At 44.4% G+C, this 24,017-nt stretch overlaps 1 protein-coding gene across 1 annotated transcript in view; it reads right to left on the bottom strand.

Moving 5' to 3' along the window:
* Positions 1-23,346, bottom strand: part of LOC120918425 (ficolin-1-like) — a 32,738-nt gene extending 9,392 nt beyond the window's left edge. Inside the window, exons 1-9 of the mRNA XM_040329983.1 lie at positions 23,196-23,346; positions 22,046-22,159; positions 21,792-21,845; positions 21,036-21,089; positions 17,684-17,719; positions 17,573-17,602; positions 13,840-13,967; positions 10,117-10,246; positions 1,958-2,092 (exon numbers count right to left, since the gene is read on the bottom strand). Coding sequence (XP_040185917.1) covers positions 1,958-2,092; positions 10,117-10,246; positions 13,840-13,967; positions 17,573-17,602; positions 17,684-17,719; positions 21,036-21,089; positions 21,792-21,845; positions 22,046-22,159; positions 23,196-23,298 — 784 coding nt within the window. The 5' untranslated portion in view covers positions 23,299-23,346. The remainder of the gene's footprint in view (positions 1-1,957; positions 2,093-10,116; positions 10,247-13,839; positions 13,968-17,572; positions 17,603-17,683; positions 17,720-21,035; positions 21,090-21,791; positions 21,846-22,045; positions 22,160-23,195) is intronic.
* Positions 23,347-24,017: the final 671 nt, after the last annotated feature.

Raw genomic sequence — 24,017 nt, 5'->3', positions numbered from 1 at the left:
GCGCACATACGTTTGTGAATCGGCGTAACTAGGTAATTTGCAAACTCTACGCCGAAAACAGCAGAAGCGCCACCTAGCGGCCAGCGTGAGAATGCACCCTAAGATACGACGGCGTAAGAGACTTATGCCAGTCGTATCTTAGGCTAATGTCGGCGTATCTTGCTTTCTGAATACAGAAAGAAGATACGCCAGCGCAGCTTTGAATTTACGCGGCGTATCTATGGATACGCCGGCGTAAATCGTTGCTGAATCTAGCCCATTGTTTTCTTTCATGAGAAAAAGTGATTGTGTGTACGGGGCATTAAATTGCCCTGTATTTGGATGCATCCATTTTCCCATCAACTCTGACCAGCTTCCCTGTCCCTGCTGAAGATAAGCATCCCCACAACATGATGCTGCCACCACCATGTTTCACGGTTTTGATTTTAGGCCAAAAACTTGAATTTTGGTCTCATCTGACCAGAACACCTTCTTCCACATGTTTGCTGTGTCCCCCATGTGGCTTCTCACAAACTGTAAACAGGACTTCTTATGGCTTTCTTTCAACAATTGCTTTCTTCTTGCCACTCTTCCATAAAGGCCAGATTTGTAGAATACACAACTAATAGTTGTCCTGCGGAAAGACTCCCCCATCTGAGCTGTGGATCGCTGCAGCTCCTCCAGAGTTACCATGGGTCTCTTGGCTGCTTCTCTGATTAATGCTCTCCCTGCCCGGCCTGTCAGTTTAGGTGGACGGCCATGTTTTGGTAGGTTTGCAGTTGTGCCATACTCTTTCCATTTTCAGATGATGGATTGAACACTGCTCCGTGAGATGTTCAAAGCTTGGGATATTTTTTTAAAAACCTAACTCTGCTTTAAACTTCCCCACAACTTTATCCCTGACCTGTCTGCTGTGTTCCTTGGCCTTCATGATGCTGTTTGTTCACTAAGGTTCTCTAACAAACCTCTGAGGGCAGTATTTATACTGAGATTAAATTACACACAGGTGGACTTTATTTATTAATTAGGTGTCTTATGAAGGCGATTGGTTCCACTAGATTTTAGTTAGGGGTATCAGAGTAAAGGGGGATGAATACAAATTCAAGCCACACTTTTCAGATATTTATTTGTAAAAAAAATATGGAAAACCATTTATCATTTTCCTTCCACTTCACAATTATGTGCCACTTTGTGTTGGCTTCTCACATAAAATCCCAATAAAATACATTTATGTTTTTGGTTTTAACATGACAAAATGTGGAAAATTTTAAGGGGTATGAATACTTTTTCAAGACACTGTATAAGGGATAAATCTCAGTTGTGTATATATATTAGTGCTGTCAAACGATTACAATTTTTAATCGCGATTAATCGCATTAATGTCATAGTTAACTCACGATTAATTCGTCATAAATTTTGATCGCTGTTTTCTAGCTGATCTAAAACCATTTTTGACATAAAGGGACACTTTTGGACAATCTACAGTTTTCAGGCAGAAAGAACAGTTTTTATTATATAAAAGTGCATGTAGGACACTGGGCAGACCACTAGGGACAAGGGGGGTGTGTATTTTTTACATACAGTACTGTAATCTATAAGATTACAGTATACTGTGTGTATTGTGTTTGTTTACTTTTTTGAATTTGGCGCCGTTCTCCGCTCCCGTGCGTCGTAACGTGGCAGGGAACGGAGATCGGCGGCACACAGACACTGTGAATCGAGCGAGGAGGACCCGCTCGATCACACAGCGGGGTGGCATCGCTGGATCCAGAGACAAGGTGAGTAACTTGCCTGTGAATCCAGCGAGAAGGTAAGCCGCGCCACTGGACACTCTGCACGTCCACCCCGAGCGTTAATCGCGCGATAAAAATATTGACGGCGTTAACATGGGTTTGCGTTAACGCCGTTAATATCGCGTTTAACGCACAGCACTAATATATATATATATATATATATATATATGCTTACATATACTTACATGCATTTCCTTCCTTGAGGTCGCCCACAAATATTTTGTATTTCTCAGCCTCAGACAAGATCTTGAAGGATGGGGATTTGGCAAAGAGCTTTAATAGGTTAAAGTCCTCCAGGTCAACTCGCAGTTCCCATTTGCCTATGAAAAGAAGAAGAAAATAGTCTATGTACACTATCTGGACTCTTTAAATGCACAATATGTATTCTATATGAAAATTAAGGACAGGAAGAAGAAAAGTTTATTGTATTACAAGAATAGATTACAGTGATACCTCGGTTCACGAACTTAATTCGTGAACTGACTGACTGGTCGCGAACCGAATTGGTCGCGAACCGAGGCACATTTTCCCATAGGGTTCAATGTAAATCCGGTTAATCCCTGCTGACCTTTTTTTGGGGGTTTTTGAAGCACAAAAATATGAAAAAAATTACAATACACATTAGTACAGTATAGTAATGTATAAAGAGAGGACACTAACCTTGCTTGAGATGACTTCTGGCATGGAGGAAGGCAGGTGGGAGGCAGGTGGGAGGCAGTTATTGTTTGGAGGGAGAGTCCCCCTCCATAAGGACATCAGGGGGATCTCCTTCAGGGGTTTCCTCTCTCCTTTGTCTCCTAGCTGCAGGCTCAGTTTTGCTGAAAAATCTGTCCAATGTCACTTGTCTCTTCCTGCGCTGCATAACCCTCCGGAAATGAGAGACCACATTATCATTCATGAGATTTAACACTCTGTTCACGACAGTTATGTTGGGGTGGTGCTTTTCAAAAAAATCATGGCACTCATTCCATTTTTGCATAATGGATTTTATGGCATCACTGCTAACCTCCTCCCTTTCTTCCTCTTCCTCAGTGGAATGCTCCTCAAGAAGTGCCTTCTGCTGCTCACTGTGGAGTTCAGAAAGTTCTTCCGTGGTCAGCTCCTCCCTATGTTCCTCAACAAGCTCTTCCACATCAGCACCATCAACGTCCAGACCCATACTCTTGCCCATGGACACAATTTCCTCCACTACCTCATCATCAGGCCCTTCAATGTCATGTTCACGTTCAGCGACACATTCTGGCCACAGTTTCCTCCAGGCTGAATTTAGGGTTCGGGGAGTGACCTCTTCCCAGGCTTTGTCAATGAGGTTAATGCAGTGGGCAACATTGAAATGTTTCTTCCAGAAGTCTTTCAAAGTCAAGGACGTCTCTTCAGTGACATTAAAACACCTAGTGAAGAGCGCCTTTGTGTACAGCTTCTTGAAGTTGCAGATGACTTGCTGGTCCATAGGCTGCAGAAGTGGTGTTGTGTTGGGGGGAGGAACTCTACCTTGATGAAGTCATACTCAGCATCCATATCATCCACCAAGGCTGGAGGGTGTGCCGGGGCATTGTCCATCAGAAGAAGGCACCTTTCAGGCAGCTGGTTATCAGAAAGATATTTTCTGACGGTGGGTGCAAACACCTCGTGCAGCCATTCCATAAACAATTGCCTTGTGACCCAAGCTTTGGCATTGGCTCTCCACATGACGGGCAGTCTGGCCTTGTTCACATTTTGTTCCCTAAATGCACGAGTGGTCTGAGAATGGTACACCAGTAGTGGTTTAATTTTCAGATCGGCGCTTGCGTTGGCACACAGCAAAAGGGTCAATCTGTCCTTCATGGGCTTGTGCCCTGGTAGTGCCTTTTCCTCCTGCGTGATATAGGTTCTGTTCGGCATTTTTTTCCAGAAGAGCCCTGTTTCATCACAGTTGAACACTTGTTGAGGGACGTATCCTTCTGTCTTCATGAATTCCGCAAAGTCTAACTTGTAGGCTTCTGCTGCGGCCTTGTCAGAACTGGAAGCCTCACCATGTCTAATCACACTGTGGATGTCACTTCTCCTGCGGAATTTTTCAAACCACCCCCTACTAGCTTTAAATTCGTCACTTGCTGCAGTTGTAGAGGGGCTTCTTTGCAGTAAATCACTGTGCAATTTCCTGGCTTTCTCACAGATCATAGCTTCACTAACGCTATCACCTGCCAGCTGTTTCTCATTCAACCACACAAGCAAAAGTTTTTCCACCTCTTCCAGCACTTGCGTCCTCTGCTTGGTTAACATTGTTACTCCTTTTGCAACATCAGCTCCTTTGATGGCGGCTTTGTTTTTCAGAATAGTCGAGATTGTTGACTTTGCCATCTTGTACTCCGAGGCCAGATCAGTCACACGAATACCACGGTCATGCTTTTCTATAATTTCCTTCTTCAGCTCAATGGTTATTTTCTTCACAACCTTGCTGTCACCTTTACTACTGCTCTGCACTTTCTTTTTGCCCCCATGCTTGCGCTGCACATTCTTGTCACCTGCATTTCCCCTTTGCACATTGTCACTTGCATTTCCACTTTGCACATTGTCACTTGCATTTCCCCTTTGCACATTGTCACTTGCATTTCCACTTTGCACATTGTCACTTGCATTTCCCCTTTGCACATTGTCACTTGCATTTCCACTTTGCACATTGTCACTTGCATTTCCCCTTTGCACATTGTCACTTGCATTTCCACTTTGCACATTGTCACCTGCATTGCTGTTCTTGTCACCTTCATTGCTGCTCTGCACTTTCTTCTTTCCACTATGCTTCTTGGGAGCCATATTGGGTGTCCAGTGAACTGTACAATACAGCAAGAACAGCAAGAACAGTACTGTAGTACAGTACAGTACTGTATGTGCTAAAAAGCACACCAAAAATCAAAAAATACCTTGAAATGTATGCACAGTACTCGCAGTACACTTCTTTCTGTGTGTCTTCTTCTCTCCACGATCTTCCTACAGGAAGTCACGACCATGTGACAGCCTGGAAATAGCATTAAAATGGCCGCGGCTCCTGTTCGTGAACCGAGGCGGAGTTCGTGAACCGGAGCATATTTTTATGAACTTTTCTGTTCGTGAACCGAGTTGTTCGTGAACAGAAGCGTTCGTGAACCGAGGTATCACTGTATATACAAAAAAGTGTAGCGCTAAATACATGTGTGATAGGAATGCTAGATGCAAACCCAATATAAGGTACCGAAGGTACTAATAAATTATAAATTCGTGAGTCCACAAACGAAATAAGAAAAAGTTTGTAGGTGAGGTTTCATATGCAATAGTCAAAACACTCCCCACACTTAGTGAAACAATCTGCAGTGAAGTGACTTGTCTTCATAGGCATGGAGTGACAATCAAAAGTGTATCCACCACCGAAAGTAATTGGAGGCTTACCGGATTCAGTGGACCCAAAATAGGCTTATACCTAATGGGTCATAAAGGCTTTATAATTGATGGTATCCCACTTCTGGAGGTGTCCTAGATGGCAGGCAGGAGGGAGAGGTCCGATGCAATTCAGTAAACGTACCAGGAAGAGGATAATCCCAATAATAGCCTTAGATGTTAAATGATTTGGACCCACGTAAGTGGTTCAAAATCGCAGCTCATAGAGAAGGAATGTAAGAGAAAGCAAAGATGCACATAGTGTAATTCTGTATGTAAAGGTTTACTTGGCAGTAAAAACAAAAGAAATTACACTCACATTTCAGCAAATAAAATCAGGCATAAAAACTGTCAGCAGTAGGGTCAGCGGGTTCCCGACGCGTTTCGATCTAATAGATCATCATCTGGGGTGCAAGATACGCCTGAAATGTGGCTTCATTCGACCAACGTAAGTCTCCTACGCCGTTGGAGCCTGGGCGCATATTTACGCTGGCCGCAAGGGGCGCTTCCATTGATTTACGCATCGAATATGCAAATGACCGATATTCGCCGATTCATGAACGTACTTGCGCCCGTCGCATGAGTATACGCCGTTTACGTAAGGCGTACATCCGGCGTAAAGTTAGAACACCTATAGGGAGGCACAACCCATGCAAAGGTATGGACGACGGAACAGCCGTCGGATTTTACGTCGTTTACGTAGGACTACGTGAATAGGGCTGGGCATAGGTTACGTTCAGTGATTCGACGTATCTTAGGCGTTCGATCCGACGTGCTTCTGAGCATGCGCACTGGGAAGCGTCCACGGAACGGCGCATGCGCCGTTCGGCCCTTCATTTGCATGGGGTCACGGTTAATTTAAATGTATCACGCCCACTACCTTCCTACTTTGAATTAGGCTGGCTTACGCCGGCCAATTTACGTTACGCCGGTGCAACGCAGGGAGCGAGTGCTTTGTGAATACTGCTCTTGCCTCTCAGAGTTACATCAGCGTAGCGCATATGAGATGCGCTACACCAGCACAAAGATGCGCCGTTCTACGTGAATCCGGGCCAATATGTATATGTACCCATCTAGCAAAACTGCATGTGGGATTTTTCTGTGGGATTTAGTCAGCTGTTGTGAGAATGGAGCAAAATCTAACATTCCTTGTGTATATTCTCTTCTGGTTGAATGTTCTTTTGCATCAACACAACATGTACTGTACACCGATCAACCATAACTTTATGATCACCCATCTAATAATGACTAGACCCCAAAACAGCCTTGACCCATCGAGGCATGGACTCTACTAGAGCTCTGATGGTATTCTGTGGTATCTGGCACTAAGCTGTCAGTAGTAGATCCTTTAGGTCCTGTAAGCTGTAAGGTGGGGTCTAAATGGGTCTGATTTGTTTTTCCAGCACATCCCACGCTTGATCCCACCATGCTTGGTGGTATTTGATCTGGAGAATTTGAAAGCCAAGGCAAAACCTCAAACTCATTGTGTTCCTCAAACTATTCTTGGACCATTTTTGCAGTGTGGCAGAGGGCATTATCCTGCTGACAGAGGTCAAAGCCATCACAGAATACTGTTTCCATGAAGGGGTGTACTTGATCACCAACAATATTTAGCTAGGTGGTACAATATTTGTCAAAGTAAGGTCCAGATGAATAGCAGGACCCAGGGTTTCCCAGCAGAACATTGTTCAAAGCATCACGCTGCCTCTGTCTGCTTGCCTTCTTCCCATAGTTAAGGCTGATTGGTGTATATGTTCTTTACCCACATCAATGTCTAAAGAACTGTCACAGACTAAGTAGCCAGAAGTACCAATAGCAATCAGTAAATTGGGCTCCTTTAGTACCTTTAGGAAACACTAGTCTTCATCAAGCCATAACACAGGTCCCTTTGTGCATTATAATGTGATCTTATTAACATTTATCAATTATATTAACATTGCTCAAGTTCTGAAGAAGGGGGGTGCTCCCTTTGTTACTCTCAGGGAGGTAGCAGTCTACGACCTGACAATATTTTCACCACAGATCTGCATCTTTAAAGGAAAAGATGTGGTATATCCATTGGCATACCTCCCAACTGTCCCAGATTGTCCGGGACTGTCCCGGGAGTGCCACAGCCAGTGCCAGAATGCATGGCTCTGTTACTGCATGCATCTCACAGGGGCATGCCATAAAACCTTTTCCGCACCTCCCGTGCTCTAGCCAATAACCAGGGAACCTCCCCCACACCTCCTGTGCTCTAGCCAATAACCAGGGGACCTCCCCTGCACCTCCCTTGCTTTAGCCTTGCCTACCTGCTGCTGATTGAAGGGGAGGACTGGAGGCAAAGACTAGCCATTACACACAGTCAGCGAAACAATATTCTGGCCCCGCCCACCTGCTGCCAATCAGGAAACTCTGAGTTTCAGCAACTTGTCACTGACTGAAGAGGTGAAGATGGCTCATTCAACACCCGTCAAGCAGATGAAGTGTGTGTGTACATGGAAGTGTGTATGTATTTGCAACGGCGCAGGCGCACTGAGCATGCCGCTAGTGAAGGCGATCATGACCTACGATTAAGTGGCGTAGTTCAGCCACGCAACGCGTTAGTGTTTGGAGAAGTGCCGTCGGTGACGTTATTTCCGCTCGCGGCCGAGAGCGGAGATTAGCTGTCTGTCATTTCGTTTGTCTGTGAACCGTTTTCTGTTGCTGCTGGTGTTCAAAGATTTTAACTGTAAGTGATACTATGGGGGTCATTTACTAAAGGCAAGTCCACTTTGCACTACAAGTGCACTGCAAGTGCCCTTAAAAGTGCACTTGTAAGTGCAGTCGCTGTAGATCGCTGTAGACCTGAGGGGAAGCTCTGAAATTAGGGGAAGGTCTGCTGATTTTATCATCCAATCATGTGCAAGCAAAAATGCTGTTTTTTTATTTTCCTTGCATGTCCCCCCTCAGATCTATGCGACTGCACTTGAAAATGCACTTTCAAATACACTTGTAGTTCAAAGTGGATTTGCCTTTCGTAAATTACCCCCTATGTGTTATTAAATGTTATTCCTACCTACTACACTATGGAGTTTTGCTTTATGCTTTATTGAGAGCGGCTGGGACCTTATGTGATGAAAATTACCTGGGACCTTATGTGATGAAAATTACCTGGGCTGCCCTGGATCCAGAGCTATCCCCTGCTGACCTTCATATTACCTAAAGGCTCTAATTAGCCTTTCATGAGGTGAGAGGCTAGTATTTACCTTCTGATTCTGCACTACTACACGGAATGGATTGTGCATTGGATTGCAGCATCATCCTCTAACCTAGCACTATTGCACTTTTTGGGAATTTTTGCATCAAGCACTTTATTATTTATTCCACGTTCACTGTGATACAATTATCCTGTTTTTGCATGGGAATTTTTTTGGGACACTTTGATTACTGGAACATTATTTATTTATTTGGCACATTTAATTAGTGCACCTAACTGGAACATTATTTATTTATTATATATTTATATTTTTTAGGCACAGACTTTATAGTGCACGTACTGTCATTTGGATTCACCATTTTACTACGTTTATTTGTGGTTGCATGGATTCACTCTTACAAATGCAATTATCCACATTTTACTTCATCATATATGATTGTGTATGAACTCAAGACTTTGAGTCATAAATATTGTTTGGATCTCATTATCTTCACACATTCCCTCCTTCACATCATAGTCTTTGATGTGAGAGGAGTTTATAGAGGAATTTGGAGTGGAACACATTTTTTTGGACATTATCACACGTTGCTGTGCGTTTTTTTGCCTATTATTATAGTATTATAGTGCACGTACTGTCATTTGGGTTCACCCTTTTTACTACGTTTATTTGTGGTTACATGGATTCACTCTTACAAATGCAATTATCCACATTTTGCTTCATCATATATGATTGTGTATGAACTCTAGACATTGAGTCATAAATATTGTTTGGATCTCATTATCTTCACACATCCCCTCCTTCACATCATAAGTCATTGATGTGAGAGGATTATAAAGAGGAATTTGGAGTGGAACACATTTTTTTGGACATTATCACACGTTGCTGTGCGTTTCTTGTCTATTTTATTTATTTATTTACTGCAAGCGCCACTACACCCCCTCTTTCTTACATGCCGTCACTGCCGGCTCCCGCACGCATGCCCGGAGCAGCGATACCCAGAAGTCACCCCAGGTATCATGGCGGCGACGAAGGAGGTGACCGAGGACTGCTGTGGGGGCTTCGTTCTCGGGTAAGTAATTCATAATGGGCTAGTGTGCTATACATACTAGTTTATTATGCCTTTGTCTTGCAGGGTTTTTGTTTTTTTTAAAGAGAGGGTTTTCTTCCTCTTTAACTACTCTGCACCCACCATGCCTCACAACCCACTACATACAGAAGGATGTTGTCAGCTATCCCTGGCTCTGGAGGTTCTCATCAGAACAAAGGAGGCCTGGGACCTTGCTACATAACATACTATATATCTTATAAATCTGTCCACACACAGACTGAATGATGACTGAACACATTTGTCACACGTCATGTGTATGGTGTCAACAGCAACAAAAAATTGCTGATAAGGACAGTAGAGAAATCAGTGAAGATGTTGTAAAATGGAGGAAAGGTCACATTGGGAAAGTTTCTCCTTAGTCATTTCTGCTGTGCTCAGGTCGGCTAAACACAGCAAAATGCGAGGACTGATTATCTCAAGCACATCAGAAAGCCTGGGTAAGCAAAGAATGAACCTTTGGTCCACCTATGGCCTATGGAAGAGATAGAGCACCTTCTCCTCATGTCATGATAAGCAATTGTAACAATGCCAATAAAATAAATCTCAGGGTCACTCCAAATAGATTGTGGAAGATCCAATATATATATATATATATATATATATATATATATATATATATATATATATATATATATATATATATATTGTATAATATATAGTATGTTACCTGATGATGTAAGCTGGTGTAGGTTATCATTTCCCAACCAGAACTCATTCCAAAGATTGCCAAACCCGGTCTTATAGGATTTCCAGTCACGGTAGAAATCTACGGATCCATCCCAACGTCTCTGGAAGACCTAGATTAAGAAAATATAGAATATTTTCTGGAGCCTATAAAATCAGGGAATATGAGTGAGATCAACAAAGGAGCCGGGTTCCTGAGTAAGAAACAAGAGCCATGAGTAGGTTAAAGGGTCACTAAAGGAAAACATTTTTTTTGCTGAAATTACTGTTTACAGGGTTTAGAGACATAACAGTTAACTGATTCCTTTTAAAAATGATTAAAAATAGATTAAATTCAATCATATAATGTGCCTCTAGTTTCACTTTCGGTTTTAAACTGGTTTCATGTTTCTGTGAAGTAAAGAAACCCACAGAATAAAAACAAACAAATCCAGGGCAGTGTTTTGTTTTTAAAATGAATCTGATTGGTTCTGTTAAGTTTTAGACACACAGTAATGACAGCTTAAACCACAGTGAAAAGCTCCCAGTACTATGGTTATAAGGAAACAGACAACCAGGAAGTGTGGAGATCAGAGCAGAATTACAGCAACTTCAAAGCAAAAACGAACAATAAGGACATGAAACCAGGACTGCAGTAAGGTAAAGGAAGCTATTTAGCTAAAAAAAATTCCTTTAGTGACCCTTTAAGCCTGATAAAGGGACTGCAATGTCTTGAAGATTGGCAGTAATTTGCTATATATCAGGTTCTATTATACAGTATCTTTGCCGTGCTACTATACAAAGAACTTCTCCGCCTTGTATTTACTACAGACTTCTACCCTTTTCCTGAGTGTGAAACAAGAGCCATGAGTAGGTTAAGCCTGATAAAGGGACCACCATGTCATGAAGGTTGGCATTGATTTGTTGTATAATGGGGTCTTAGTGAGTGAGTGAGTGAGAGACTTGTAACGCGCAACACATGCGAACTGAATCGCCTCTGGGTCTATTATATATTTTCCTTGTTACCATACAAATAATTTCTCCACCTTGTATTTACTACAGACATTTACAGGATACAGGATTTGTTAGGCAGTAGACAATTGTTTGCAATGGATGGATCAACATTTGGACAGTTTAGTAGGGACCATCTTTCAATCAGTGTGTGACCCTCTCTGTTCAACAAAATTCGATCTTTAGATCGACTTCTGTCTAATGGATGTAGCACCCTCTAGTTAGGTAGGTGCTAGAGTGAGAATTTTATTATAGAGTGGTAAAATGTAGGCAGGTCTAGCTGTTAGCTTTCATTCTGGGCTGGGAGTGGCTCAGGTCAGGGCTGGGTGACTCACAGTTAGCATCACTGTCACCTCCCTCTTCTTTCTAGAAGGTGCTAGAAAGAAAAGAGGAGAGGCGGAGCTTCCTGGGGTATTCTAGGGAGCCTTGACCAATCCCCCAAAGAGTGGACTGTGGGAAGGGCAGTGGGGAGAGGTCATTGCAGCCAGGCTGGCTGGCAGGGCATGCAGAGAGCTATATGGGATTAGTAGCTGAGTAAAGGATTGTTAGTACCTGAACTATTTCTACACCATAGGGACCCGGTTCACTGAGGCCTGGTTGAGTTAGTGTCAGGCTTAACTATATGGTGCTAACTGGTCTAGAAATCTGCAGCAAGTGAAGTGCTAGAGGAGTAACGTCTGCAGCAAGCATAGATGTGCGCAGCCTATTACATTAGGGTGTGCACCCCAAAGCCCAAACACACATTCCTTTCTCTGCAGCCTCAGCTGCACTGGGCAGTGAATGAATGGGAAGTGCTTTATGCTGATCGGCTTTCTGTTCTCCTGTCTATTCACAAACTGAAATATAGTAAACACAGTTTACTATGCTTCCATTATGAATGGACACAGTGAGTGAGTGTGTTCATTTAGAAAAGGAAGGGGCCGGTAAATTACATATTTACTAGCCCCTTCCCCCACTCTCCATCCTAAAACATCCCCCGCAGCAACCTGGGTAGAGGAGGGAAGCGGGCAGCACTGAAACGTGAGGGCGGAAACAGGGGGGGGGGGCGAGGGCAGTAGGGGGAATCAGCACCACACATAGTGATTAGGGTGTGCCCAGGCACATCTGGCACACCCCCTGCGCACGCCTATGGCAGCAAGTGAAGTGCTGGACGAGTACGGGAAAGAGGTCTTAAAGCGGGGGTTCGCCCTGTTAAAAAAAAAAAAAAAGTTTTTTTTTTATTAGACAATTAAATTCGGCATCGTAGCGCGAGCTACGGTATGCCGGTCTTACATTTTTTATCCCCGTACTCACTGTGGTATCGCTGATTGAAGAATCCAGGGAATGGGCGTTCCTATGGTGAGAGAAGGTGATTGACGGCCGGCCCTGGCACGTCACGCTTCTCCGGAAATAGCCGAAATAGGCTTGGCTATTCACGGCGCCTGCGCATAGCCTGTGCGCAGGCGTCGTGAATAGCCGAGACCTACTCCGGCTATCTTCGGGGAGCGTGACGTGCCAGAGCCGGCCGTCAATCATCCTCCCTCTCCATAGGCACGCCCATTCCCCGCGGGAGTCGGATTCTTCAATCAACGATACCACAGTGAGTACGGGGATTAAAAATTTAAGACCGGCATACCGTAGCTCGCGCTACGATGCCGAATTTAATGGTCTAATGATGGAAAGGAGGGTGAACTACCGCTTTAAGCAAGAGTTGTGCTGGAGAGAAGACTGAAATGTATATACAGGAGTGTATATAGTAGTCCCAAGCATGTTACAGTGAATCCCATCCAAGTTCAATCCCCTTAATTAAAAAAAACAAAAAAACAAAGCATATAGACTGTTCCTGAGAGATAGACTGCAGTCGCTGATCAGTGTATTCTGACAGCAGTCCCTCTGTCAGAATATAATGTTCTGGGTGGGGGATTCCTCCAGGACATTTGCTGGCCATGGAATGAAGGTCCAAACTGACAAGTTTCTAGTAGTATCCCCTCTTCTTCAGAGCTCTGAAGAAGAGGGGCTACCCCTGGAAACGCGTCAGTTTTGGAAAGGTAAAGTGCAAGGCTGGGGTGACCCCTGTCCTTGTTTTCTTGTCCTGCTCCCATGCCCTGACTCTGATAGGGAGCCACACACAGCTAGCATTCCTAGAGACATTTTCTCCACCCATTACATCACTACAGGAGGCAAATGAATGAGGCTATAAAAATGGACAGCCGCACTCCAACAGACCTTTCGGTTGTCTTTATTGTAAAAACAGAACAGAAAATGCACTACAAAAATACAACAAAAATAGGGATAGCAGCCTACTACAGGAGGGGTTTCTCTAAAAGGGAAGCCGGCACCTGCTTATAAACTTCTCTTTACCATGCCATAAGGGCAAAAGAGCCACCTAGTGGCAGGCAAGCTAACTGCACCTGCCAAAACACTACTCTCTCGCCAGACTGACAATTTTTATGTCCAAAGGTGTCTCAATTGCTACTCCAGTGGAGTGGAGGCACCCAAGACAGAAAGTGTGTTACTGGCTGGATCACCATGTAAAAATAAAGGGGAAACATTTCTAAAAAAGAAAACAAAGGCAGCCACCATATCTGGAAGTTGGTAAGATGCAATATATTACATGTTTGTTTTTGGATATAATACCACTTTAAAGCACCCTAATTTCACCCACCCCTATTGCACTGTGGAGTGCAATAGTGCAATGTAAAAACTAGGTAGTTAGTAATGATTAGTAATGACTTACAATCCAGCCTCCTCCGTCAGTGTGCATATCACACAGCACCGTCAGGGGTGTCCGGCCATCGGGGCATATGGTGTACACGTCACTGAAGATATGCCCCTTATCCAGCAGGTCCTTACAGTTCCTGACAGCTAAGAAAATGACAGCAGAACAGATTATATGTGTACACAGTATATAATGCTGGTAATTAATCTATCAATATTGTGTTACCTATCCAAGCTTGGACTGAAAGATAACGTTTTCCAATATTCCATACAAAGTAAACCAAAGGATTCTGTTACCTATATCCCTGTGTTCTGGGACTGGCCATTGATGATAATCCCTGCAGCCTAGCGCTGCGCAAACTGTTGGCGCTATATAAATTCTGTATAATAATAATAATATACAAGTAGGCCAGCATGTGTACAGAGCTGCATGAATTGTCAGCACTATATAAATGCCTGCAATAAAAAATGTCTAATAAAAAAATTAAAAAAACGTGTGTATTGCCACCTCCCTGGTGGGGACTTATCCTGCTCTGTCTTCCCACTAATTTACAATGGCTCAGAAATGATACTAAAGAACAATGGGCCAAATCCACAAAGACCCGGCGTAACGGCGAATTTCTAATTTAAGTTACACTGCCTTAAAATTTCTACCTAAGTGCCCGATCCACAAAGCACTTACCTAGAAATTTCTGGCCGTGTAACTTAAATTCCGCCGGCGCAAGGCGTTCCTCATTTCATGGGGGCGATTCCCATTTAAATGAGGCGCGCTGGCCGTACTGAGCATGCTCGTGACGTCATTTTCCCGACGTGCATAGCGCGAAATTACGTTACCCCGGGCTTTGTGGATTGCGACGGGTCAATAAAGTTGCGTCGGGAAAAAAAAAAGATACGGCGTGAAAAAAAAAATTCAAATTCGAAAAAAAAACGCGTCGCTAGACAGAAGGGTCTGCTTTTACATGGTGTACTAACTTTACACCATGTAAAAGCAGCCCTAATTTTGCGTATGCAACTTAATACTTACGGAGAAAAAACGAAGCAGAAAAGCTTCGTGGATCTCCGTAAGTGCTAATTTGCATACCCGAGGCGGATGCGGTACTGCATCCTAAGATCCGGCAGTGTAATTCAATTACACATGCCGGATCTTCTCCCTAACTATGGAAAACTGATTCTGTGGATCAGTTCCATAGTTAGGACCAGGGATACGACGGAGTAACAGCAGTTACTTCGTCGTATCTCTTTTGAGGATTTGGCCCAATGTTACTGCCTGGAATTTTTCTGGATGCAATGCAATAAAAAACAGCTACCGACCAATCAGCTTCTATTTTGTTCAGTTAGGGTACTTTTTTGGGGCTGGGGTTCGTTGGCAGTAAGGCCTCGTACAGACGAGGGGACAGTTTTCAGCGGACATGTCCCCTCGGAGATTTCTGTCTGATGGTTGTACACACCATCAGACAGAAATCCCCGCGTACACGATACACGGGGACGTGGCCGCGCCGTCGCCGCAAAGATGACGCGGCGACGTGCGTGGCCCTGGAAGTTCAAAGCTTCCACGCATGCGTCAAATCACTTCGACGCATGCGAGGGATGGCGGCCGATCGGACATGTACGGTGAGTCTGTACAGACGACCGAACATGTCCGACGGACAGGCTTCCAGCGGACATGTTTCTTAGCATGCTAAGAAACATTTGTCCGCTGCAAAACGGTCGGCTGGACAAATGTCCGCTGGAAACCTGTCCGGTCAGCCGTACACACGACCGAACATGTCGGCTGAAACTGGTCCGCGGACCAGTTTCAGCAGACATGTTCGGTCGTGTGTACAAGGCCTAAAGCGCCGCTAGTGTTAGCTGCGTTTTTTCGGCCGCTAGTGGGGTGCTTTTAACCCCCACTAGCGGCCAAAGAAAGGGTTAAAAGCGCCGGTGTTGCAGCGCTACTGAAGTACTTTGCAGGCGCTTCGGCAGCGCTGCCCACTTATTTCAATGAGAACGGTGTATACAGCGCTCCCAAACTGTCTCAAAGATGCTGCTTGCAGGACTTTTTTTTCCCGTCCGGCAAGCACATCTCCCCAGTGTAGGGTTGCCACCTTTTCTTCAAGTCAAACCCGAACACTTTATCGGCACACAACAATTTTATTTTTTACAGTATATACTATGCAGTACATATATTTTGTGATTAAATTACATGAGTTCCCCTTTTACATCTGAATCCGCAGAGTTCCCCTTTTACATCTGAATCCACAGAGTTCCCCTTTTACATCTGAATCTGCAGAGTTCCCCTTATACATCTGAATCCGCAGAGTTCCCCTTTTACATCTGAATCCGCAGAGTTCCCTTTTTACATCTGAATCCACAGAGTTCCCCTTTTACATCTGAATCTGCAGAGTTCCCCTTATACATCTGAATCCGCAGAGTTCCCCTCTTACATCTGAATCCGCAGAGTTCCCCTCTTACATCTGAATCTGCAGAGTTCCCCTCTTACATCTGAATCTGCAGAGTTCCCCTCTTACATCTGAATCTGCAGAGTTCCCCTCTTACATCTGAATCTGCAGAGTTCCCCTCTTACATCTGAATCTGCAGAGTTCCCCTCTTACATCTGAATCTGCAGAGTTCCCCTCTTACATCTGAATCTGCAGAGTTCTCCTCTTACATCTGAATCCCCAGAGTTCCCCATTACATCTGAATCCCCAGAGTTTCCCTTTACATCTGAATCCGCAGAGTTCCCCCTTTACATCTGAATCCGCAAAGTTCCCTTACACAGACTCTGATGTAAGGGAGAATTCTGGGGAATCTGGCATAAGAGATGCTATGGGAACCCTGATTTAAGGGTTAACACTGAGAACTGTGATGCATGGAGAGTACTCTGATGTAAGGGGGAACACTGTGGCCTCTGGTGTAAAGGGGAACTTTGATGTAAGGGATGCTCTGAGAGCCCTGATTTACCTTAGTGTACTCACTCAGAGACAGGAGAGAGAAGGGGGGGGTGGGGGTTCAGTCACAGACAGGGATGGATGGTGAGCTCACTCACCCCTTGGCACCTCCCATCCAGATGTATCTGCTTCTGTTGGGGCTTCTGCTTTTCTTATTGGATTGGAGCTTGGGCAGACACTGAGGGGTAGGGGCGGGACAAAGAGCGGCAGATCGAGCCCTCTCTCCTCTCCCATCTATATGAATGTTTGTGGTTGGGGGGGGGGGGGGTCAGAATGTTAGTGCTGGCTTTGGGCAGTGTGAAAGAAAGTGTAACAGACACTCTTGGCCTAGACAACCCCAGCCAGCAACCCTGCTGGGAAGCCATGGTCCAGTCTGAATAATGTGTCTGGGTTTCAGGTGGTCTGAAACCCAGACACATGATTCAAAACCGAACTGTCCGGGTGAATCCGGGACAGGTGGTAACCCTACCCCAGTATGAAAGCACTCAGGCTTTCACACTGGGGAGGCATGAGAGGTGCTTTTAAGGTGCTTTACAGGTGCTATTTCTAGCGCTAAAAGGGCTAAAAAGCGCCTCAGTTTGAAAGGGGTCTTAAGCTTTGAAAATGAAAGCTAGAAGCTGATTGGCTGCCATGCACATCTGCTCCAGAGCCTTTCTGCTCCAGTCTTAGTAAATTCCCCTGAATATATTGGTGGGCATGTCTTCAGATCTCTATGAATATCCTTATTCAGATGAGGTCATGCCACCCTTCTTTTGCACATCAAAAGTGTCACATAAAATTCAGACTTTTCTGTGGTTTATGGAAAAAAAGAAGAAGAAAACTCACCAGGATTAGAGCAGACCTGTCCGGTGAAACCTGATAGTGAAGCATAGGCTCGGTTAGTGCTCAGTTTATGTGCACAACACCTACTGCATTATGTATATTCAAAAAAATCACCTTTTTCGCCATTTATTCCTCTGTCTCCAGTGTCACCTATAGCCGGAGCGGGGGGAGAAGAATACAGTATATATACATATTTATATATATATATATATATATTTTTCCACATACACACCAGTCAAAAATGGTCAACTCATGTTCAACGTCTCAACATGTATGCACACAAGACCACAACAAGCAATTCTGACAACCATGGGCTAGATTCAGATATGTGCTCCGGCGTAAGCCCGCCTAATTCAAATTTGGATGATGTGGGCATGTTCTATTTAAATTCAGTGTGACCCCAAGTATTTGACGTTTTTTACTCACCCTAAATAGCTGTTGCTATGCGGAAGTGCCGAATCTGCCTCTTCATCGTCCTCTGTGGATTCTCTTCCTCCTCCTACACTGGGCGTCTTCTTGTGAATGGGGCGCTCTGCATTCTGGGAACTGTGTGTGTCCCAGAAAGCAGCCTGCCCATTCACAAAGCGCCGCGCTGCTCGCGCATGCGCAGTAGGAAACGGGCAGTGAAGCTGTATGGCTTCACTGCCTGTTTCCCTTACTGTGGATGGCGGCGCTTGGAGCTGCCAGGATCGAGGATCGGCCTCGGCGGGGGCTGACATCGCTGGCGGCTAGGACAGGTAAGTGTCCTTATTAAAAGTCAGCAGCTCCAGTGTTAGTAGCTGCTGACTTTTAATTTTTTTTTTTTTTTAATGGAACCTCCGCTTTAACATTGCGTACACCTCATATAGCAGGAGCAACCTTACGTCGGAAAAAGCCTAACGTAAACGACGTAAAAAAATGTGCCGGGCGTACGTACGTTTGTGAATTGGCATATCTACCTAATTAGCATATTCCTCGCGTAAATTGACCGAAGCGACAGCTAGCGGCCAGCGTAAAATTCCAACAAAGATACGACGGTGTAAGAGACTTACGCCGGTCGGATCTTAGTCAAATCTATGCGTAACTGATTCTAAGAATCACAGCATAGATACGACGCCGCAACTCAGAGATACGATGGCATATCTGGAGATACGCCGTCGTATCTCGTACCTGAATCTAGTCCCATGTGTGCTGGAGTCAACAAGGCGGATCCCCGTTCTAACAGGGGACATGTCAGATCTGCTGTTCCCAGTGATCGGGAACCGTGATCTCTATCATGTCCCAGGCGGCCCATAGTTAGAACACATCCAGGGAACACATTTAACCCCTTGATCGCCCTCTAGTGTTAACCCCTTCCACTGCCTGTGTCATTTATACATTGATCAGAGCATTTTTATAGCACTGATCAATGTAATAATGTCACTGGTCCCCAAAAAATGTCATTCATGGTCAGATCTGTCTGCCACAATGTCACAGTCCCACTAAAAATCGCAGATTGCTGCCATTACCAGTAAAAACTATAAAAAAAAAAAAAAAAGTCCTTAAATCTATCCCGTTTTTAGACGCAATAACTTTTGCGCAAACCAATCAATCTATGCCTATTGTGATTTCCCCAAAAATATGTAGAAGAACAGATATTGACCTAAACTGATAAATACATTTTTTTTATTATTATTTTTTTATTTTTTGGGGGATATGTATTATAGCAGAAAGTAAAAAAATATATTTTCCTCTATTTAAAACTGTCACTTTTTCTCATTTATAGCGCAAAAAATAAAAACCGCAGAGTTGATCAAATACCACCAAAAGAAAGCTCTATTTGTGGGGGGGGGAAGACATAAATTTTGTTTGTTTAGAACATTGCATGACCGTGCAATTGTCAGTTAAAGCGATGCAGTGCCGTGTCGCAAAAAATGGCCTGGTCATTTAGGGCCCTTTCACACGGGGCGGATCAGTAATGATCCGCCTCCGTGTGTCCGTAAGCTCAGCGGGGATCTCTCCGTAAATCCCCGCTGAGCCGTCGGATGACAGGGCGGTCTCCGCACACTGTGCAGGGACCGCCCTGTCTTTTCTCCGCTTTCCCCTATGGGGAATCGGATGAACACGAATTGGGTTTTCTTCCGTCTGCAAAATCGGATGTTTGCGGAGGCGGGTGATTACGCTGACACCCGCACTCACATACGGACCAATGTATGTCCCTTTTTCATCTACAAACGGATCGATGAAAAAGCGGACATACGGTCCGCACGTCTGAAAGGTGCCTAAGGGAGCAAATCCTTCCGGGGCTGAAGTTATACTGCGGCAGGTTTAAGACGCTTTAGCGCGTGCCCACAGCGTGTCCCCGGAGCCGATGTGCGTGCCTGGCGGGCGCGATGACCGGCGGGCACCCGTGACAGAGTGAGAACCAGGATCTGTGTGTGTAAAGTCGTGTGCTCCTACTAAGTAGGAACACCGATCGGCCTCCTCCCCTAGTCAGTACCATCCCCCCACAGGAAAAAAAAAAATCTAGGAAACTTGGGATATTTATTATAGCAAAAAGTAAAAAATATTGTGTTTTCTTCAAAATTTTCGCTCTTTTTTTGTTTATAGAAAAAAAAATGAAACCGCAGAAGTGATCAAATACCACCAAAAGAAAGCTCTATTTGTGGGGAATTTTTTATTTTTTTTTGGGGGGAGGGGTTGGGTACTAAGTCGCACGACCGCACAATTGTAAGTTAAAGCGATGCAGTGCCGTATCGCAAAAAATGGCCGGGTCAGGAAGGGGGAAAATCCTTCTGGGGCTGAAGTGGTTAAAGGATAACGATCATTATATATATATATTTTTTTTTAATAGTTTTGTGCCATGTTGATAGGTGCTTTATAAACCTAGCTATGAGGTCCAAACTGCATCCCCCTCCCCTGGTGCCATAGCCGATCCAACAACAGCTAACAAGGAGATAGCTGATTCATAAAGGTAGCTGAGAGCACTTTCTCGAGACAAGCATTGGCAAGAGGAATGCAGAGGCTGACACATCCCTCCTCCCACTGCATTCCTCTTTCCTTTCTCTGTCTCAGAAAGTGGGGAGAGCCAACGTACCTGCCATTATAAAGTGTCTGTATCTTTCCTAGTTGTTGTCAGATTTGCAGTGGCAGAAGGGGAGGGGGTGAAATTCGTACCTCATAGCTAGGGTTGGTACACATGTGCTTTGTACCATAGAGGACAGAACAGTAAAAAGCATATATAATGATAGTCCCTCTCTAAACATGAATAAGAAAATGCCTCCCAAATCACAATTAAGAGATTTCAAAATGATAGTAATAGAGTAGTATTTCTCTGTGACCCCCCATTTATTCCAATGGTAGCTAGAGAAGGATGTGTTTGAAATCTGGCAAGAGTCCAGAGAGTTTAGTCTGATTAAGAGAGGACATCCAGTGTGGTTAATGCAAATTACATCTGGAAATCTCTTGCAATCCTCTAGTCAGGTATTTTATGTTCATGGCCCCTTACCTTTTAGCCCTTGTTGCCCAGTCAAGCCGGTTTTTCCTTGAGGCCCAGGCTCCCCTAAAATCAATAACAGATGTCATTAAAAAGATGCATTGTATGTATCTCCAGATCATAGGATTGCGCAAGGGGTGTGCCTGGGCACACCCTTATCCTGGGGTATCCTGACAATTGTAAGCTACCCAAAGATCGAGGGCAGGTGACAGGTAAACCGCTATCCTTCCTTGCCAACCCCCAGAGCCTAGCGAAGGTGGAATTTAGTGGAACCTATCTGTATTTTCCTCCTGCAGCAGCTGAATGTAGGCTTCTCCTCCTCTCCCTCTCACCGACATTTAGCTGCCAGAGAAGGAAAATATATGCCACCCCTGTCACCCCTCCTGTCCCTCTTTCTGCTGCCCGGGTCCCCATTGTTTTAAGATGTAGAGCGGGGAAAAGGCCGGTAAATACACGCATATGTGTTGGAGCTTTGAGGTGCACACCCTAATGCAATAGGATGCGCACACCTATGCTCCAGATAATTTATACTGACATTTTCCACCATGTTACATTTGTATTGGTGCCTCTATTAAATTGACCCACCAACCTTGCAGAGTGCTCATTTCTTGAACTGACCCAGCCTGTGCCAGCATAGGAAGTGACAGCTTCCCTGATGCAGGAGGTACTAGGGGCTTCACTATGACTACAACTACCATAGTGCCTGAGTAAATCCAGAAGCTCACATATGGTCCACTGGTTGCCAGCTTTTACAGTCATGTAACCCACCTTTCTGCCCAGCCGGTCCAACTTTTCCAGGTTCCCCAGGGTCTCCCCGTTGTCCTATGAAAACATAAAAAAAATGTATGTTTTGAAAGCAAAGATAAAATGGAAGAGAAATATAATATATACAAGAGTTTGAAACTTGCCCACAGAGTAGAGAGAACATGCTTTTTACATGACCTGGAGACAAAAGATCTCTCAGGTTCCGAGGGCTTAATTCTGCTTTATGGGTGACATAAATCTTGAATGTTTTCACTCACCCTTTTCTCCTTGTGTACCAGTCTCTCCTTTTTTCCCTGGCGCCCCAGGCATGCCAGGATACCCCGAGAGGAATGTCACCGCCTTGGCACTGCTCACATTCACAAGCTTAATGTCTTGATGCAAAAACAGAAAAAAAAAATGTTTTTGTATCTGGAACAAGTATATGTAAAACATCCATCAGTAATTATACAATATTGGATAACTGATGCTGAGAGACACAGAGGCTCAGCACTTGGGATCAGCTGTGTCATGCCATGCAAGCCAACGCTGGCAAACCCAATCTCCAATGCCATTGTCTAAAGCAGGGGTCTCCAAACTGCGGCCCCTTGCTAGCCTTTATCCAGCCCTTGGGGCACTATTCCTCCCACTGATATGAGGCAATATTTCTCCCACTGACACCAACAATGGGGCACTATATCTTCCACCGATACAAATGATGGGATACTACTCCTCTTCCTATTGACCACCAGCCCTGGGGCCATATTTATTTTTACTGATGCTGGGCCATTGACATCTATTGCCCCTGCTGGCCACAATCCGGTCCTCCTAAAGTCTAAAAGACAATAAACTGGCCCTTTGTTTGAAAAGAGGTTTAGAGACCCCTGGTTTAAAGGACCACCCAGGGTTTAGACTTTTTGGTAGTGGAAAGGTTAGAGATAGGCAATCCTCTGCACTCTAGCTGTTGTGAAACTGCAAATCTCATCATACCTGTGCCCGTCTGAGGTTTACAAGGCATGATGGACTGCCAAAGGTTGTGAGGAACCAGTTAGTTACTCTTTATTTTAGGTAATTTACATGGGGAATAATGAATCAATATGAGTAAAAGGAGGGAAAAAAAACACTTTTTTCGTTTATAGAAGCTTAATGTGCAAGCTTAAGCCAAGTGATGGATAGGTAATAATTTATTTTATAGCTTTTAAAATTTTTAAAGTATATCAAACATGTTGCCTTTCACACAGACAAAGTGGCTATAACAGGAGAGACTTCCATGTTCTTATTCATGCTTTTGGCAATCTCCAGGGACCATGACCCCAGGAGGAATCCAACAATATATACAATAAATCAATATATAATATACACACACACATACAGTACTGTATTACTATGTCATTACTAAGGAATGAACTCTACAGTATGTGGTGGTCCTACCTGGACATGAGATGGTGGCATCACTTAGATTGATCACCAGGCAGAGCAGTGTAAGTCCCCAAATTCCCATAGTGTTGACTGAATATACCCGTCTCCTCTCCATCCTTGTCTTCCTATACTCTTTGTTAAGGCTGATATATTATCGCCTCCTGTTCCCATTTCCTGCAACTCCCCTTACTCAGCCACTTTAGCTTTAGTATTCCAGAAAAGCAGAAAATAGAAACTAACACAGAAAACAGAAGAGATTTTCCTTGCAAAAAAAATTGAAATGTGATTTATGGATCAGGTCTACAGAAAATCTTGGGGCATGGAACCGGCTAATGTTATCTCATTCTGGCACAACTGTCAAACTCTGCATTGGATAAAGTGTTAAAAAATGGAATTTAGATACAAGATTAAGAGGAAACAGCAAAAACAGGCCTTGTGCTTAAAGCGGGAGTTCAACCAATTCCTTTTTTCCCTTAGCTTCCTGCTCGTTTTGTCTAGGGGAATTGGCTATTTGTTTTAAAATATGATCCGTACTTACCCGTTTTCGAGATGCATCTTCTTCCGTCGCTTCCGGGTATGGGTCTTCGGGAGCGGGCGTTCCTTCTTGATTGACAGTCTTCCAAGAGGCTTCCGACGAGGCTTCCGACGGTCGCATCCATCGCGTCACTCGTAGCCGAAAGAAGCCGAACGTCGGTGCGGCTCTATACTGCGCCTGCGCACCGACGTTCAGCTTCTTTCGGAAAATCGTGACGCGATGGATGCGACCGTCGGAAGCCTCTCGGAAGACTGTCAATCAAGAAGGAACGCCCATTCCCGCAGCCCATACCTGGAAGT

Source organism: Rana temporaria, chromosome 12, assembly GCF_905171775.1.
Source record: "Rana temporaria chromosome 12, aRanTem1.1, whole genome shotgun sequence".
Classification (NCBI taxonomy): Eukaryota; Metazoa; Chordata; class Amphibia; order Anura; family Ranidae; genus Rana; species Rana temporaria.
Note: the sequence above shows the minus strand (reverse complement) of the source record. Positions and strands in the feature narration are given on the sequence as shown.